The sequence below is a fragment of the Podarcis liolepis genome (assembly GCF_965112155.1).
Source record: "Podarcis liolepis genome assembly, chromosome: Z".
Classification (NCBI taxonomy): domain Eukaryota; kingdom Metazoa; phylum Chordata; class Lepidosauria; order Squamata; family Lacertidae; genus Podarcis; species Podarcis liolepis.
This window is the reverse complement of record NC_139570.1, coordinates 50,318,839-50,338,351: the sequence shown is the minus strand read 5'-3', so window position 1 is coordinate 50,338,351 and position 19,513 is coordinate 50,318,839. Positions and strand designations below refer to the sequence as shown.

General features: G+C 46.5%; 1 protein-coding gene across 2 annotated transcripts in view; it reads right to left on the bottom strand.

Moving 5' to 3' along the window:
* LHX2 (LIM homeobox 2) overlaps positions 1-19,513 on the bottom strand; it is a 55,755-nt gene that overhangs the window by 10,625 nt on the left and 25,617 nt on the right. For both annotated transcript variants that reach the window (XM_083485955.1, XM_083485956.1), the window contains exon 4: positions 17,430-17,635. In XM_083485955.1, the coding sequence (XP_083342081.1) occupies positions 17,430-17,635 (206 nt within the window). The remainder of the gene's footprint in view (positions 1-17,429; positions 17,636-19,513) is intronic.

Here is a 19,513-nt window from a genome sequence, read left to right as displayed (position 1 = left end):
TGGCTGTGTGCTGGCTCCAGTACCAGAGGGATGCAACTTGCCAGGAGGCACAAGAGGCTCCAGTGCTCTCGCACTCGCGCCCTGCCTTCATGCTTTGCATACCCACCCGGCTGGCCACTGTAAGTAAGGAACAGGACGCTGACCTAAACTCCTCCACCAGCCAGGCTGTTGTTCTATTTTATAATTATCTTTATATCTCACTTTTCCTTCAGGGAGCTCAAAGTGGCATACACAGTTCCTCCCTCTCCCCATTTTATCCTCACAACAACCCTGTGAGGGAGGTTAGGCTGAGAGAGCAGGACTGACCCCAGGTCACCCAGTGAGCTTCAGGGCTGAGTGGGGGATTTGAACCTGGGTCTCACTCTCCCCTGGGGACGTGGGTGGTGCTGTGGGTTAAACCACAGAGCCTAGGACTTGCCGATCAGAAGGTTGGCGGTTTGAATTCCTGCGATGGAGTGAGCTCCCGTAGCTTGGTCCCTGCTCCTGCCAACCTAGCAGTTCAAAAGCACGTCAAAGTGCAAGTAGATAAATAGGTACCGCTCTGGCGGGAAGGTAAACGCCGTTTCCGTGCGCTGCCCTGGTTCGCCAGAAGCGGCTTAGTCCTGCTGGCCACATGACCCGGAAGCTATATGCCGGCTCCCTCGGCCAATAAAGCGAGATGAGCGCCGCAACCCCAGAGTCGGCCACGATGGAGCTAATGGTCAGGGGTCCTTTTACCCTTTACTCCCTCTCCCCAGTCCAACACTCTTACCACTACACCACACTGGCTCTCACCATATGTCAATCACAGAATCATAAAATTGGAAGGGAGCGCAAGGGTCATCTAGCGCAACCGCCTGTGATGCAGGAATCTTTCCGTCCCACGTGGGGCTCGACCCCTGATCCTGGCATTAAGAGTCTCATGTTCTACCAACTGAGCTATCCCACAGGCATAAACAGAAGAGGCTGTACCAGATCAGACCAAAGGTCTGTCTCTCCTGCAGCACATTTTACACAGTGTCAGGCCTCAGGATGGGTTAGATGTGAGCATGTGGTCCTGCCAGTGCCAGATTTACATATAAGCTAAACAAGCTGTAGCTTACGGCCCCACCCTCTTGGGGGCCCCAAAAAAATTTAAAGGGAAAAAAACCTGAATGTCCAAAATATAAGATAAAAAAACAAGTAAGATGGCTTTAGATACCTATTCGGTCCATAAATTACCATATAGAATATATTCAACACAAAAAGCAGCAGTGATTGTTGTTGGCAAAGGACAGCTGGACATATAAAGGCCCCATTACCTTCAGTAGCTGAGGGCCTCATCAAACCTAAATCTGGCCCTGGGTCCAGCACAAGGCAGGATGAGGGCTGGGTCAGGGTTCAGAGCAGGATAGAAGCTTCTGAGGGCCAGAGGCAGAGAAAGGTCAGGAGGGAAGGCAACATCCAAGCAGAAGGCGCAGGAGGCTGGAAGGATCATCTCAGAGAGGAAAGGGTTTTATAGGGCCAGGTGCACCAGGATTGGCCCAGAGGTGGGGTCAGCTGACAGAATCTTTGTGCAGACTGGCATGACAAGCTAGGTGGCGCATTTGGGACCCGGAGTTCATTCCACCAGGCTTGCAGCGGAAACCAGCAGATAGCAGCTGCCATTTTGCAATATTCTGCAAGAGCAAATTCCATAAACAAACTATTTCATTGGCTGATCCTGAGTTCTTGTATTATGGGGGAAATGGGGTGGGGGGTGGAGAACCTTCTCTGTTAACTTTCCTCACATCATATGTCATTTTATAAATTTCTGTCAGGATTGATTCCCACCCCATCAACTTTTTAAAACTTCTCCCAATGCCCAGAGGTGAGAAATTCAAAGTCCTCCAGATGTTGTTAATAATAATAATAATACTTTATTATTTACACCCCACCCATCTGGCTGTGTTTCCCCAGTCACTCTGGGCGGCTTCCAACAGAACACTAAAATACAATAACCTATTAAACATTAAAAGCTTCCCTGAACAGGGCTGCCTTCAGGTGTCTTCTAAATGTCAGGTAGTTGTTGTTCTCTTTGACATCTGGTAGGAGGGCCTTCTACAGGGCGGGTGCCACTACCGAGAAGGCCCTCTGCCTGGTTCCCAGTAACTTGGCTTTTCGCAGCGAGGGAACCACCAGAAGGCCCTTGGCACTGGACCTCAGTGTCCGGGCTGAACAATGGGAGTGGAGACGCTCCTTCGGGTATACAGGACCGAGGCCGTTTAGGGCTTTAAAGGTCAGCACCAACACTTTGAATTGTGCTCAGAAACGTATACTGGGGGCCATTGTAGGTCTTTCAAGACCGGTGTTATGTGGTCTCAGTGGCTGCTCCCAGTCACCAGGCTAGCTGCCACATTCTGGATTAGTTGTTGGCCTACATCTGCATGGAAGTCAAGGTTCACGAACATCTGGAGCGCTACAAGTTAGCTACCCCTATTCATCCTCATGTGCAATATTCCCAGTATGGAGACATCCATTTGGAGAGCCTCACCATCCAGTAATGGATTTCGCAATCCTAAATAATTTTTGAGTCATCCACAGACTTGGCCACCCCTGATTGATTGATTGATTGATTGGTTGGTTGGTTGGTTGGTTATTTAATTGTTTGTTTGTTTGTTAAGCATACCACCCTTCATCCATATATCTCAGGGTAGATTTCACAACATAAAAATACAAGGTTTAAATACAATATTAAAAAAATTCAAGAAGAAAACAAAACAGTACCCCCACACATACCTCTTTCCACAAACCCATTTAAAAGTAGGATATTAATCAGCCAAAGACCTGGTTGAAGAGGAATGTTTTTGCCTGACACCTAAAGGTGTGTAATAAAGGCAGCAGCCGAATGGCCCTGGGCAAAGCATTTACGAATAAGTTATATAGCCTCAGTTTCTGATCCTCCTATCTCATGACTGCTAGGTTTACGTATTGTGAGGGACTTTTTCAAAAGTTTTTCTGAGGACTCAGTCGCTGCCTAGGTAGAAGTAGACCAGAAATACTGTATTGTTGGTGAACAGGCCAAGATTTGTCACATTTTATAACCATAGTGCTCTGGTTTATTTTGTAATCTCTCTTGACCTTTTGCTTGTTTCCCCTGCTTCCTTTTGTGCTTAATAAAATTCACAGTTAGACTAGCAAAGTCTGTGTAAAATGCCAGGTCCGGGAGTATGGAAATCCACACGTTCAAAGTTCTAAGATCAGAATGCATAAAGCCAGGTTGTTGTTTTTTCTATTCTCATGGAGAAGCAGAGATGGAACGCTGGCCTTGCGCTCAGAGTAAATTGCAAGACATTGGATGGAGAGGGAAGGCTCACAGATCCAGAATCCCTACTTCTAATTTTTAATTGGACATCCCTAGACAGTGTGGGGGTCTGGAGACAGTTGCACATGGCAGTTCATGGCAGATTCAGGACCACTCACACATTAAAGCTTTATGCAGTGTCAAAGTGCCGTCCAATATCCCAATTCCTGACAAATATTAATCCAGGCTACTAGTTCCACAGCTTTTTGATTTATGGGGTTTTCTGCAGAAACAGGGCTCCTCCAGACTTTTGCTTGCACGAAGTTCACATGGTGGTTAGATGGGGGGGGGGGTCCAGGCTCTATTGACAGCTCATTCTGTTTTGTTTATGAGGCAGTTATAGGACATTGAGCTTCTGCCTGATTTGCTGGCAGGATTTTTTAACATGCTTTATCTTTAGTCATTCTTTCATTCCTCTTTTTTCAATGCACTCCCCCCCCCATCAAAAGTCCATGAATTATTATTATTATTATTTTGTTAGCGGTGAGTTTGCTTCACTGGGATAAACACTTAAAATCCACAAACCTAAAATTTCCAGTTTGCATTTGAAACTCTCCTTCAAATATTGAAAGCCTGAAGGCCCCCTGGGTAGGTCCAGAATGAATGGGGGAAATGATACACGACAGCATTACGATGAGGGTGTCATTGTTCACATGATGTGCAAACATGAATGGCTACAGAAGCTGCACCTCATCCACTGATAGGCAGAAGCACCTAACGCCCAAAGGGGCACTGGCTTGCATTTTTAAAAAAGCAACAACAAAAAAGAACATTTATTTACATATCTATGAAATATATAGTGCTATTCATAAAACATATCAGAACAGATTACAACAACAAGTATATGTAAAGCCATGCAATAAAAACCTAATAAGGTTTTTATAATCCAAAATCAGCTAACTATTATGCAAATATATATTCTTCATTGCATGCATAAGCCTAACAGAATGTTAAAGTTTTCTGCAGGCATTTAAAAGGTTGGCGCAGAAGGCGCCTGCCAAATCTCTGTCGGCAGAGCAATTCCACAGGACTGGGCCAAGGATTCTAAAGGCTCGGTTTCTTGTTGTCAAATGAGCCTCACCAACTATGGGGATTATGAACTGAGACCAACATATCATTATTTCAGAAAAACTCCCCATACAATTCTGGAGTCACGAACTATCATAGGCTTAAATCCTTAAGTTAATACTGTCCGGGGGGGGGGGGGGAGATACAGAACAACTTTTGGCCCCCTGAAATCTCCTTTCCATTCACAAAGAAATATGCATCTTCATTGGGAAAAATATGAAAGACAAGAGGACACCACAGAATTGCATGAAACAGAAATCCTTGAAGAGAAAATAATTGCCTTGGTGGTATAATTGGTTTATTATTTCATATGTGTATCCTGTCTTTCTTTCTAGACAAGAAACAAGGAAGCAAAACAGGAGAGGAAGAAGGAATAAGTCACAGCATCCACTATCCTGAAATTGTAAACACATTCTGCCCCATCTGACTACACATTCTGCCATGCACCCCCTTGCAAACTCTGGCCGGTGTCCAAATAATATACAGTTCAGCATCCAACAAATATCCACTGAGAAGGCCTCCCTGCTCCGCTTAGGAACACCCCAGAGGCATATGCCCATCACTATCCAAAAAACATTTCAGGTAAAGGCAAGGCTGAAAGCTCAGGTCCAGGAAGTCATCCCCAGGTGATGGTTTGAAGCTACCTAAAACCATCACCTTGCTAAAGCCGAGAAGGTCCAGGAGTGGTCAGTGCCTGGGTTGGGTGGTCACCTGGGAGCCACACCTGTACACTGCCTCGGGTTCCATGATGGAATAAAGTAGGATATAGAAGAAGCTAATAAGAAAGTGAATAAATAACATCTTGAAGTAAACTGGGTTTTTTGGGAGATATAGTATATTTTGTTTTGCATTATGGTTTGCATTTAAATTCTTACTTCTTTGCTGCACTTATCTGCTAAGCAATAACAGGACATTCTTATAACGCTTGGAATCAAAGGCTCAGTTGTTTGCGGGGACAATTCGTTTATTTACATTAATTTTCTCAATGAACTACATAAAGGCATTTGGTGAATTGTTTGCCCTAAATCTTGTAATTTTTAGGCTTAACTTTGTTGCCTGGTGCTGCTCCTGGCCTTAACAGCAGCATGACACACAAGGATGTCTCCCTTAGAGCAGGGGTGTCCAACCAGTAGATTGCAATCTACCAGTAGATCCCCAGTTGATCCTGGTAGATCGTGGGATCCTTATCATGTAGAAAAAGTTATGGGGGGAAAGTTCAACAACTCTGGGCAATCCACCCACCCCATGCACACTCCTCCTCCCTCCAATGCCTGTGGGTAGATCACTGCCAGTTTTTTAATACTGGGAGTAGATCCCAGTCTCTTGGGAGCTGGACGTGCCTGCCTTAGAGGACAGTTCTGTTGCCCCTGTGGACCATGCTTCATGGGTGGGGTGGGCCGGCCCTGCCTGGTGGTCCAGTGAGAGAACAGGATGCTGGACTAGACAGACCTTCTGTTGACCCAGCAGGAGTTCTTCTTATGTTCCTTTGAGAGAGGAAGCGAAGCATAACCTTACAGTTCAAATATGCTTCCCCTTTAATTGCCTCCCCCTCTAAACTAAACAGTTTCTCAAAGGTGGGGGACTCTTTTTCACTGGAGATTTAGAAGCCGAGATTGGATGGCTACCCTGTGAGGGATTATTTATCTGTGATTCCTGCGTGTTGGGGTTAAATGTCCCTTGGGGATTCCTTCCCACTTGACAATTCTGTGATTCAGTGCTGAGCCTCTCCAAGCAAGGAAGGTGTTCCAATTGCTGATCCTTCCAGTTATCTTTTCCTCTTTCATTTCCAGCTCTATACAGTGGTACAGTGGTATACTGTGCGTCTGCACGTGCGTGGGTCGTGTTTCGCCGCTTCCGTGCATGTGTGTGACGTCATTTTGACCGTCTGGGCATGCATGAGCTGTGAAACCTATAAGTAACGTGCTCCGTTACTTCTGGGTCGCCGTGGAGCACAACCCGAAAGCGCTCAACCTGAAGCTACTTCAACCCGAGGGATGAGTGTCCTGCCATGTCCTTTTTGACTAAAGATGACCATAAGTGCACAATGGACTTGCTATCAAGGGCTTTTGGCCATGGTGGCTCTGCTCTGCCTCCGCAGCCGGAAGCAGCTGTGCTTCTGAATACCAGCTGCTGGAAACTGGCACAGGGAAGGGAGAGTGACCTTGCTCTCAAGTCCTCCTTTTCGTTTCCCAGAGGCGCCTCTTTGGTCACTGTGAGAACACGATGTAGGACTAGACAGGGCTCTCCCCAGATGCAGCCGGCTCTACTTAAGATATCGCAAGGACATCTGATTACTGGCGGCTTTATTGTCTTGTTTGTCAGGGAGACCCGCATGCCTCCAAACTGGACCAATCAGAGCCCAGCCCCCCTTAAGGGCCGAAGCAGCCATGGAGCCTCTAGCCGAAACGTTCCCAGGCTTTCCTGCTGAAAAATCCCAAAACAATTACGTCCTGCCTCTGATAGCCATTGTCATTATCAACATGCTCCAAGACCCAACTGATTCCAAGCAAAAAGCACAAAGCAAATTCTTCATCATTTGCAAACCTGCCAGATGTGAATATTTTCGAAAGATTTGCACCACAGAGCCCTTTCAGCTCAAGGCTGGCTCCTGTATTACCTGGGTCTCTTTCATAGTCTGGAAAGGCTGAAGGCTGCCAGTCTCCCCATAGAAGACTCTCTCGGCCCTGATAAACCTTGCAGCCCTGAGCTGCTGCCTTGAACACAGGAGGCCGCAGGTTAGATCCCTGTCATCTGCAGGCAGCGCTGGGGAAATACCCTTTGGTTTGCTGTCCAGCATGGACAGGGGGAAGGGGGCGCTTTCTAGGCTATCAATGAGAGGTTTGCACCATCAAGACCCAACAATTGTTGCCTCCCAGTATTACCCTTCAACAGCAACCCCTGCCTCCATTAAGTAAACAAAGAATTCCATGCCTACTGTTAGATACCTCACTGTTGCCACTTTTCTTGAGGGCCAGTGGTTATAGTGCTGGACTAGGACCTAGGAGGGACACGGGTGGCACTGTGGGTTAAACCACAGAGCCTAGGTCTTGCCAATCAGAAGGTCGGCAGTTCGAATCCCCGCGACGGGGTGAGCTCCTGTTGCTCGGTCCCTGCTCCTGCCAACCTAGCAGTTTGAAAGCACATCAAAGTGCAAGTAGATAAATAGGTACCGCTCCAGCGGGAAGGTAAACGGCATTTTCGTGCTCTGCTCTGGTTCACCAGAAGCGACTTAGTCCTGCTGGCCACATGACCTGGAAGCTGTACGCCGGCTCCCTCAGCCAATAAAGCGAGATGAGCGCCGCAACCCCAGAGTCGTCCGCAACTGGACCAAATGGTCAGGGGTCCCTTTACCTAGGACCTGGGAGCTCAGGGTTCAAATCCCCCCCAACTCAGCCATGAAGCTCACTTTGGGTGACCTTGGGCCAGTTACTGCCCCTCACCCTCACCTGCCTCACAAGGTTATTCTGGTGATTACATGATAAGGGGGAGGAGAACCATGTAAGACAATGTGAGCTTGAGGGGGGGAGGTGGGATGAAAATGCAATTTAAAAATAAACTAAAGCTTGGGTCCTTCACATGTTTTGCGGCTTCTCGCGGAACTGCTTGTTGCCTTTTAGTTAATTGTTTCATCATGGTCTGACTGTCGTTAGGCCCCAGTGTGTCAGTCCCCTTGAGCACTTCTGCAGGAAGTGGAAAGGCAGTCAAGAAACCGCTTTAATGGAATCATTAGATGCTTATTGCTGGAATGGGGTCTTCACAGGAGCCATAGCGCAGCGGCAGAGGATCTGCTTTGCATTCAGAAGGCGCCAGGTTGATTCCCTGGTACCTCCAAACAGAAAGCATCTAAGCAGCAGGAGGTATGGCGGAGGCAGCTGCTGCCAGTCAGAGCCAAGATGAACTAGGGGTCTCAATCAGTCTAAGTCAGTGTCATGTCTCCCACGCAGCATGAAAGTGGCAATTGTTGTTTATTTTAATGCTAAGATTTGTAGAACGAATTTCAGAACATTTTGATCCATTTGTATGGTTCATCCAGGTGACCTGTTTATTGAGCTTTCATCCTGGTTGGCTTGCACAAAATTTCTGTGGAAGTCAGACTATGCCTGGTCTTTGTTGAGCATCTTTTCAATTTTTTAGTGAAGTGGTTATAAAACAATGCATATTCACCCTGACTGGTTTATGAGTCTTCCCATTAAACCACCGCCCTAAACCATGACTGTGTTTCCTTTACGTACAAAACAAAACATAATTCTACGCCAAGGCAATTCAAGTTCTGAATACTGTGCAGTGTATACATTAATAGGCAACCGTAAATATACTTTCTCCAGGTTTCTATAATTATGCAGCTGTTAATACTACACATTATTACACTTAGGAATATTCTGGATTTGCTAGCTGCCTTCTGTACCCAGTGCTACAAAATCGATTGCAACACACACACCCCTGATCCCCTAAAATGTCAGTGTAAATGAATTCAAGTGTATGGATTTGTTATCTTTGCTTCTTGCTTTTTCTCTATGTACCCGATCTTCCAGGCACTGTGCGCCACCATCTGCCAGAAGTTCCCTTCCAAATTCCACACAGGACAATCTGGCCACACTCTCCACACCAAAGAATAAATGGACGCACATCTGATACCAGAGAGGGTGATACCCAGAAACCAGCAGAACATGTCAACCACACAGGAGCTTTATGAAGTCATTTCTGAGCAAAGGAACTTCCAACAGAAACTCCCAGTGGAAAACTCACCAGAAAGTACAGGATTTAATCCTACTAAAGGAGGGGAGTCAATCACCAATGCCAAGATATTTGCGTTATTGTCAGTGCCACTTCATGAATGGACACGGTAACTATTTTACATATGTTTCCAGTTTAACCCAGTTATGGGTTTGCATTTCATTTCCCCCTCACCTCACAGCTAATGTTTTCCGTTTCTAACATCCCTACAGTGGCGTAGCGTGGGGGGTGCAGGGGGGGCCGGCCGCACCGGGCGCAACATCTGGGGGTTAGGGTTAGGGGGCGCAAATCCACGGGTTAGGGGGCGCAAATCCACGGGTTAGGGGGCGCAAATTACTTGCCTTGCCCCGGGTGCTGACAACCCACGCTACGCCACTGCATCCCTATGAGTATATGCCTCTAACAAGTGAAAATGGCACTGCAGGCATCTGAGGAGGAGGAGGCCACTAGCCCACGGAAGCTTTTGCTGTAATAATTATGCCCCTTCTAAGTGCAGAAGTTATTCCATATCTCTCTCTCTCTCTCTCTCTCTCTCTCTCTCTCTCTCTCTCTCACACACACACACACACACACACACACAGCACTTTGCTTAGCATCTAACCTGATGAAGAATTTTGTTGGACTCAGAACCTTGCTCGCTATATTGTGGGCATTCTGGTTGGTCCCTGTTGAAAGGACTTCGCCACTTTTATTTGCTCGCTTTAACCCTTGCTAATATATGCAATCCACCTCTCTTTCCACACAGTTAGTTGGGTGGCTTTCTCTCTCTCTCTTACTTGGCATGCCAAACACTGGCAAATGCACACCCCTGCTGTGGAATAAATAATGGTGCTCTGTCATGTCCCTGCTCCACTACTGGCCTGGCCTAGCTGAAGGCCCTGTCCTAACCAACCCAGTTTTTATCCCACTGGGCAAAATGCTGCCCTTTCCTGTCTTTCTTTCTTTCTTTCTTTCTTTCTTTCTTTCTTTCTTTCTTTCTTTCTTAATTTTATTTTTTTATTAATAATGCACACACAACATTACAAATACAACCATTCAAATACCGACAATACAAATGCACTACACAAATACAAACATAAATATTACACCTACGTGACTTCCCTCCACCCGCGTTCGTCATTTCTTATATCTTTATATTGCAATTTGTAACTCTCATCTTTATTGTTGTTATTTAGCTATTAATTTGTTATCTGTATCAACTTTACAAACTTAATCTAAACATATCTGCATGTCATCTGTGTCCTGCCTTTCTGTCTTCCATGGTCGCACCCTCAGGAGAGAGAATTCTGCGGCTGCTTCTAAAAACACAGACGTCTGTGGTCCAGGAGGTCCCTAACCTCCTCCGTGGGTCTACTGGGCTCACTCATGAAACAAAGGCACTCTGCACGTGTTCAGAAACCTGGATGCCTCTACTTCTTTACACACACCCAGGCTGGTGCAGAAAACTGGCTGGGGGGCACAGAAATACTGGAGTATTCCCAACACTGACTGGCAGTAACGGCTGTCCAGGAATACAGGAAGGATTACAGGAAGCAGTAAATCATCAGAAGCAGGAATTCCTTTTTAACTTGCACACCTCAAATTCTAGAAAACAAATAAAACATATCACCCCCCCCCCACAAAAAACCACACCCTCTACGTGATATCAACCATAAGCAAGTGAGGTGGTCACATATTTGTGCATATCAGCCTGATCCCTGCCAAAAGGAAACTTCTATTCATTTTGTAATAATATGAAAATTTCAATAAATATTTATATATTAAAAAAACAAAACAAAAGGAAACTTCTAGCAGGGCTTAATTCTTTTGTGCTGATGGGTCACTTGAACTCAACACCCCATAACCTGCTTCCCATACCTGGCAACATCAACACTATGGAAGACAGGGAGGCAATATAGATGGCAGAGTCCCCAGTGCAGGCTGTGTATACAACTGGGCTTGCACACTGCTTGGAGATTTGCTTATTTATTTTTGAGCATGCAGTTTTATAAATTTTCTAAACGAATAAATAAAACTAAAATGATGCAACCTAAACCACCATGTCCCTTGGAAAAGGCTTGCAGACTGAACTGTTTTCAGCACACCCAGCAGAGCTTTCCAGCACACAATGACAGCCATCATCACAGACCGTAGAGGAAAGGAGAGGGAGAATTCTGGAGGGCAAAGGTTGAGACCAGCCTCTCTGGCAGATGCCCGTCAAGGTGGTGTCAAAAGCCAGGACATAGCTAATGTTTGCTTTATTGACTTTACCTTTATTTTTAATGATACTTTATGTATATTCATTTTTAATTGGTTCGTGGGGAGTCAGTCACATTTTATATACACTTGTACACTGCTTGGAGATGTTTAGGGTTTTTCCAGTTTATAATTTTTCTAAATATAATGCACCCTAAGCACCACAATTCCTTTGCAAAAGGGCCTCTTGTGATGGTGAATTAGGCCTGGGGGGCAGGAGGCAGCTGGGGAGCCCCAATGCCAGAACAGGCTTCAGTGCAGAGATGGGATCACCCAGAAGGCAAACTGGTGGGAACAGGGCAGAGAGAGTCTCCAAATCCAAGAGACAGGATTTCCTGTTCCACACAGGTGACTTTCCTTGCTCTTGCCCACCCCCCTGCACCAAAGCCAGAGGCACACATACAAGTTGGATCCAAATCTGCTCCTCACATCTCATACAAAACTGACTTGTGGAACTCATCGCCACAGGATAACCAGGATAATGGCTTTTAAAATGGTTACCTAAATTCCTGGAGGCTGAGCCTCTGAATAGCTAGTTGGTAGAAGATTAGAACAGTCCCATAGGCAAAGTATCCATAATTTTCAGATGCACGCTTGCCTTTCTTTGTACCATCCCTGTTTGACAATTTGGGTAGGGTTTGGTAAATGACAGAAGCTGAATTCTGCCCATTATAGACCTGTATATGGTATTGCAATGCTCTTACATTTTTTCAGCTCAACCTCCCCTCGAGTCGTGTCTTTCCATGTCTAAATTCCTCTTACTTATTAACTGATCTCCTTAGCACAAGCAGATTCCTAAATTCTGTACCATCATCTACTCTTGTGGATGGTTGCCATTAAAACATAGCCTGCACATCTGCCACAGTGAATTCTGTTCACTTTCCTGCCTGCAGAAGGGATGCAGATCAGCGGCAGAAGAGCTCAGCTGTGCCCGCAGAAGGTCTCAGGTTCATCGCCTGGCAAGGAGAGACTGTGTGGTACCCTGCGCTCATTACATCAGCAGGCCTCACTTGGCGCAAGGCAGCTTCCAGGGGTGCCAACCTGAATAAAATATTGGGGAGGCAGGTAAGCCCTGCCCCCACACAATCAATCACATGGCACAATACACACACACGCCATTTGAATGGCAATGCCCATCAACTGTGTCGGGGGCCTCAAGTATTTTATGGAGGGACAGGGTGGCAAAGGGACGTCCACCCCGAGAGGTTGGCTCCTATGGCAGTTTCCTGTGTTCCTCCAGGCATCTTGTGTTTGCTCAGGATGACAAGAAGTGAGGCAGTTGATTAATTTCAGACTTCGGAATTAGTGGTCTTACTAGTCCTCCTTTTCCAATGCAAACGACTTCACTTACTTTGAAATGCAGTGAGCCAGCCTTGCTGCATTTACACCCTCTGCTCATTCCTGCAAGAGCGGAGTGCCCTGGACATCCACCCAGGCAGCAAATTCAGACTTTGGACTCCAGGATAAGGCAGTCGCAATTCATCGGGAAAACTGATGCCCCAAAGCAAGTTGACTAAACAGGATCTGTTTCTGGAAACGTGATATTTTATTTCATGAATGTGCAGGTGGTGCTCCGGGTTCCATCCTCTATTACCTCGCTATCCCTTTTGAGTGCTTCCAGGCAGGTGTTCGCTGTGAAATTGGTGCGGCTAACGCCTGCAAGGCTTTTGCAGTGTCCAGAAACATGCAAACATCCTGCGTTTCTACCCAATTTAATTCAGATTTGCCCTTTTCAGAGGAAATCTAATAAAATTTACACATTGCTTGTGTGTGTGTGTGTGTGTGTGTGTGTGTGTGGAGGGGGGGGGTAAAGGTTAAGTCCAGTCTATGGGGCTGTGGCGCTCATCTTGCTTTCAGGCCGAGGGAGCCGGCGTTTGTCCACAGACAGCTTTCCGGGTCATGTCGCCAGCAGGACTAAACTGCTTCTGGTGCAACGGGACACTGTGACAAGTGCCAGAGCACACGGAAACACTGTTTACCTTCCTGCCGCAGCGGTATCTATTTATCTACTTGCACTGGTGTGTTTTTGAACTGCTAGTTTGGCAGGAGCTGGGGCAGAGCGACAGGAGCTCACCCCGTCACAGGGATTTGAACCGCTGACCTGCTCAAGAGGCTCAGTGGTTTAGACCACAGCGTCATCCATATATATATATATATATATATATATATATATATATATATATGGTGATGGTGTTGGGGAAGGGATTGTAGGGTTAGAAAGGACCCTGGGGGTCACCCAGTCCAACCCCCCTGCAGTGCAGGCACCTCAACTAAAGCATCCATGACAGATGGCCACTCAACTTCTACTTAAAAATCTTCAAAATTTCACCTCCCCAGGAAGTCTTGAAACTTTAACCTTCTGTGGAGTAAAATAGCACCACTGGTTGACTCTGAAAACAGAGAGCTAGATTAGCAGTAGCTCAGCACCCAGTACAACAGGGGTGAGAGGGCTTCAGGCTTGTTCAATCTTGTTTTGTTTTGTTTGTTTTGTTTTACACTGAAACTCTGCTGCTACCCACCAACTGCAGCCAGAGGAATAAGAGTTATTCAGCTGGGTGGACCTACGCAAGGAATTGAGGAGCAGGTTGTCTCTGTGCATGCACATGGTCAGCCCAGGAATTTGCAATCAGTACCAAAACCAATTCCACGGGTCCTTTCACACAACAATCCACTCCCAGTTTTCAACCCAGCAGCCTAATTTATAGAGAAGGTAAGTTTATTGGTTGTTGCTATACAGGCCTAAGACATTTTGGTGCCTGAGGCAAACCACAAAATGCCCCCTCTCATCCAGGAAGGATGAGTGAGTGAAGATCTGTGTCGGGAACAGGGCAGCGAGGATCAAATCAGCCTTACCCGGCAGTCTGAACTGGGAGTCAAGGGCCGTCACAGTGGGAAAGGGGTCTTCTCTGAATCACATCAGGTGGGCAAAGACCCCAGGAGACCCCAGAGGGCAGCCCTTGCCATTTCCTCTCTAGGGGTGGAAGGAGACCAGCATCACATCCATTTGTTGCTGTGGAGGGGGCAGATTTGGCATATGTTGTCGCTGCTACCATGGCAGCAACAGTGGGCATCGTGTTCCTCGGAGGTCAGATCAGCCACTCCTCTGGATCCGGCTGTCCAGTGCGGTTGCCTCACCGCCTCATGGGCAGGCAGTCTCTATTGCCATAGTTAGACCATTGGGAATTGGAAACCCCTTGGTGGTCAACAGCAAACCACCCAGAGAGACACAGGAAAGGATCCTGATCAACTTTGAGCCTAACAGCAAGCTGGTAAACAAAATATTAGACAGAAACATAAAGCTTCCCACTCATGTTCGGCAGAACCAACACACAAGAAGGCCAAATCTGTTTCTGCTTTTTCTGTATGAGAGCCGGGAGCAATTCAACTCATGCAGTGAGTTAGTGGTTATTTTCTGAGGTGCAAGAGCTCCTCATAGCCACACCTCCCAGTAGGGTCACTGGTCACCAAGCAACAGTAGCACAAAACAAAATGCTCAATTTATTGAGATTGGATGAGCATCATATAATACTAAGCTGGTTTTATCGTTACTTCCTCTGTGCTAATATATCACAAGCAATAGCAAAACTTGAAAGCCTCATTATCACTTCACCTACTTGCCTGTTCAAGGAGGATGTAATCCATCAGCTGCTTTGGCAAATGTCACCATTATTCCTGCCCCCATAGCTGGATCCAATGTGCTCACCCTCCTCAACATCACTGAGTCTAGGCCAGCTTCTGCCACCCTGGTGCCCTCTACCCATTCGCAGACTTCCATGACTCCTGCCCATTGGCCATGATGGCTGAGGCTGATGGGAAGGACCATGGCTCACTGGGTAGGGCATCCCAAGTTAAATTCCTAGCATCTCAAGGGAAATGTGGGGAAAGGATTCTGCCTGAAGCCCCAGTAGAGCTGCTATCCGTCAGTGCAGATATCTCAATACTGAGATAGATGGACCAGTGACTTAACTCAGTATAAAGCAGCTGCCTCTGTCACTTTGATGGCAGCTGTCACCCAAAACATCGCCAGGGCACCAGATTACATGCACTGATGCCAACAATATGGAACGTCCTGCCTTTCCAAATCTTGCATGTAAGTGCGCCATACATGCAGCACACATTTCTGCTGATGCATCAGGGAAGACTCTACAAATCTCCAGCCCAGCTGACCACATGCAGACAAGCTCCAAGCCCCACCACAGTGGGCTGACCCACAGGTTCTCCTCCTAGGTGGTTGCCACCTCCTGACCACAAAATCACTGAACTCAGAACTAGCCCTGGGTGGGGGACACTCCCTTCCCTAGGGAAAAGAAAAAACACGCTCCCAGGAGGCAGAATCTGCATCCTGATGGACTTGAAACATCAGCAATCGCCCACCCCAAAAGTCGCCTCTCCTCATCTAGAATCCCCTTAGACACAGGAGCTGCTGGTGACAAAACAACGTTTTCAAACTTTTCTGGTTCATGTTTATGGATGAACTGCAGGTCACAAACTGTGATATTGGTGCTGTGCTGCGCATGGTTTGGGGCAGGTAGCAGCTACGCTAAGCATGAGGCAATCTAGAACAAGGGCGAAGCCTGGCGTGTGCAGCTACAGCAACGTAGCTGAGAGCCCAGCGCTGGGTTTCTCGGGCAGCACCTGGCTCTGTGGGGCAGCATAGGCGAACAGCAGCAGCTGTGACACACTCCGCTCCTGCAGGCAGAGGCACCACTGTCGGCATGGCAAGTGACAGCAGGAGAGGCCTAACTGAATCACTACCAGCACAAGTCCTTGCTGCCGCACTATTTCTAACAGAAATGCAAAGTGGCAGTCATAAGGGGTGTTGTTAGCAGCTCCAGGTCATTTGCAGTGGGCCCTAGATCTGCTGCCCAGTGGCAGAGCTTCATGCTGCTTTCAAAACTGCTCTGCTTTTTTATTTATTTCTAATTTCCAAGCATCTTCAGGTATGAGGCTGCTAGTAAATCGTAAATTAGCATGAGAGAAAGAGAGAGCACGCGCTGTTTAATATTGTGCTTTATTGCAGATACTTTTAACCTTGTGATAGCTTTTTAAAATTGTTGCTCCCTGCTTTGCAAACCTTTCATTGATGAAAGGCAAGCTACAAATTGAAATAACTAATCTGCAAATTTGCATCATGGGCCTGTCTCCCAAGTCAGCCTGCAATGACACCCCCCCCACACACACACACACGCAAATGCTGCAAGTTTGCTAGAGATCATCGGGTGCAGGCAGTTGACAGCATTTTTTAAATGATGGGGTCAGCTGGCAAAAGCCAGAAGCTGCAGCCTCAAAGAGGCAGTGCCAAAGGATCCTGCAAACAAGCTGGCAGTGCCCTAACTACCGTATTTTTCGCTCTATAACACGCACCCGACCATAACACGCATGTTGTTTTTAGAGGAGGAAAATCCATAGGCATGCCACCCGTAGGCATTCCCTCCATAACACGCACAGACATTTCCCCTTACTTTTTAGGAGGAAAAAAGTGAGCGTTGTGGTGCAAAAAATACGGTAAATATCCTTTCTCCTCTGAGGCACTGCTGTCGACCCCCCCCCCCAAGTGCAAGACAGTGCAGGCACAACCCAGTTTGCCTTGGGAACATTCTCCTGATGGTGCACCACGTTTTGGAAAAGCCAGCATCACAATGGCAGTAGGCAGACAGGCATCAGCACAGAGCACACACAGGGGTTAGTATTGCCAGAACCTACAAGGTATTATTTCCACAGCTGCGGCTTCTACCTCTTGCAACACTCCAAAAGCACCGCAGTTCACGCATCAGGCAAATACAGGACACACCTTTAATCTCTCAGCTACAACAAAAGGCATTCACAGAATTGTTGTGAGTCACAGGGGCTTCACTTTGGGAGCCCATATCCATGAACCCGTGAATGGAGCTCACTCCACATACACAGGGGTGTATCAAAATGGCTTGATCAACCTGCCTGCACTTAAGGAACGGATGATGCTAGGAATCTTGGCCGGACTGCACAATTTTTGCAAACCCTTCAGAGGTTTTGAAGAGAAGTTACCAAACTTGCAGATTCGAACCTCCTATGCACCTCCAGATGACACAGAAGACCCCACATCCTCTCTTACCTGGAGAACCCTCTTGGTCAAGCCTGTTTTCTGAGCAAGCTGTTTCAAGTCCTTGGCATCCGGATTGTGGTTAATAGCAAAATAAGACTTCATTGTCCGCAATTGGTGGTGTTTGAACGATGTCCTCATGCGCTTCGTTTTCTGGTTGCTGGGGTATTGCTGGTCTCGGTCCAGGTGGTCCCCGTCATTCTCATTGCAGCTCAAAGCTGGGAGGAAACAAGGACGGGGTAGGGGGGGGAGGAGAGCGAGTCATCATAGCTACTGAAGAAGCAAGGCCAGGGCAAGTATTACCAAGCCCTTTCAGTCCCTCCTCTCTTTCTTCTCCATACACTTATAGGGCTACAAGAACCCTCACCTGCACTTTTGCAGTGACAGGTGGCTCTCTCTTTTCTCATCTGCAAGAGCAGAAAAGGCATCTCTGTCCCCCCCCTTCCTCTCCGCATTTCCAGACAGCATGAGAACAACTTTGCAAAAAAAATGTTTAAAGCACTGTCACTCTGCATTGTGCCGCTGCAGACCCACAGCCCACCACGTCCACTTAACCTTCAAGAGGGGGCGGGAGAAACTCTTTCAGGCCCTCGGTATTCTTCCCACCAAACTCAGCTACGCAGAGCACAAAAGAGACCCTTAAATAAAACACCGTTTAAAGAGGGGAGGGTAGATGGAGAGAGGCTGTGTACACCTGACAGCAAATTCCAGATATAATTTGACATAAAGTTGGGGGGTGAGCGGGCAGGGAACAGTTCCAAGGAGGTTTGACTTACACCAAAGACCAAACAGAAGCTGCAAGTAACTATCCACATTTGCACTCCATTAAAAAAAAAAAAAAAATCAAACTCCCTTGAAGGAATCTGTTGTTTCCTCTCCCCTCCCCCCTCCCCATGTGTTTACTAGAAACAATTTAGATCAAGACTCCCTCTTATGGCTACAAAAATTCACTAATGAAGCTTCCACAAAGAGGCAAAGGAACTTTACAATAATTAACAAATGGAGCTACAATTTGCACAGCAAGCATAATATGCATGCATATTAAAAGGGTTTTTGTTTTTTTACATTAAAAATGCATCTACACCTTCCAAGAACCAAGCACAAAAAGTTCCTATTTAAAAATAGCAAACACTCAGAGAAAATTTAGCAGTGCATCTGGTTGTTTGGATATTCTGTCATTAACATGTGTTATCGGCGCTTATCAATTTCCCGTAAACTAGCTTTTTCAGGTATGTTGAAATAAGAGGGGTTCTCGGGAAGCTTCATTTTATGCTCTCCCTTGACAATTCTTTATCCACTCTATGAAATGACTAAGAAAAAAGGCGGGTGAATCAGATAAATATCTATCCTGAGAGCATTAGAATGTGAATTATTGATCCAGCTGTCGAAACACATCTGCTTTTGAAATTGTCCATCATCACAGATCCTGTGTACTTCCAACAAGGATCCAAACCAACACACAACCTTATATCAAATGCAAATTATTTATCCTGCTTAAAATCTACCGATTATACCAGGATTCCCAGAAAGTGAAACGCTGCAACGGATCTGCAGTAATCTCAGTCATGCAAGCTCTGCCTTAAGTGGCCAAATGCTCATTAATGCTATGGAAAGGCACTGGAATGCATGCAGAGAAGCTGGGTTGCAAGGAATGGCCAGTCTGGGGAGGGGTTCAGTGGTTGGTGTCTACTGCCGCAGGCAAAGGCCCCGTGGATAACTCCCCCCCCCCCATAAGAAAGAACACATCCTATCAGAAAATGAAGGGCAACTTTTCTGACGCTTGGCTTCCATTCACCAAATATATTAAAGCAAAGGTACATGACTGGCAGCCGCCCTCTTCTCATGGACTCCTATGGAAAAACATCATTTGATAATGCAGTTATGAAGGACAAAAGAAATAACAGATCATCATCAACAACAACAAAACAACAACAACAAACACTAAATTGATTACTCGTCCTTCACAAGCATGTCCCAAATTGGCTTAAAACAATTTAGAATTAAGAACAGTTTAAAAAGATCACAGTACTAGGTGCAGGGTGGATCCCGAACACGCGCACGTACCCCTCAGATGTCAAATGACAATGTGAAGAGAT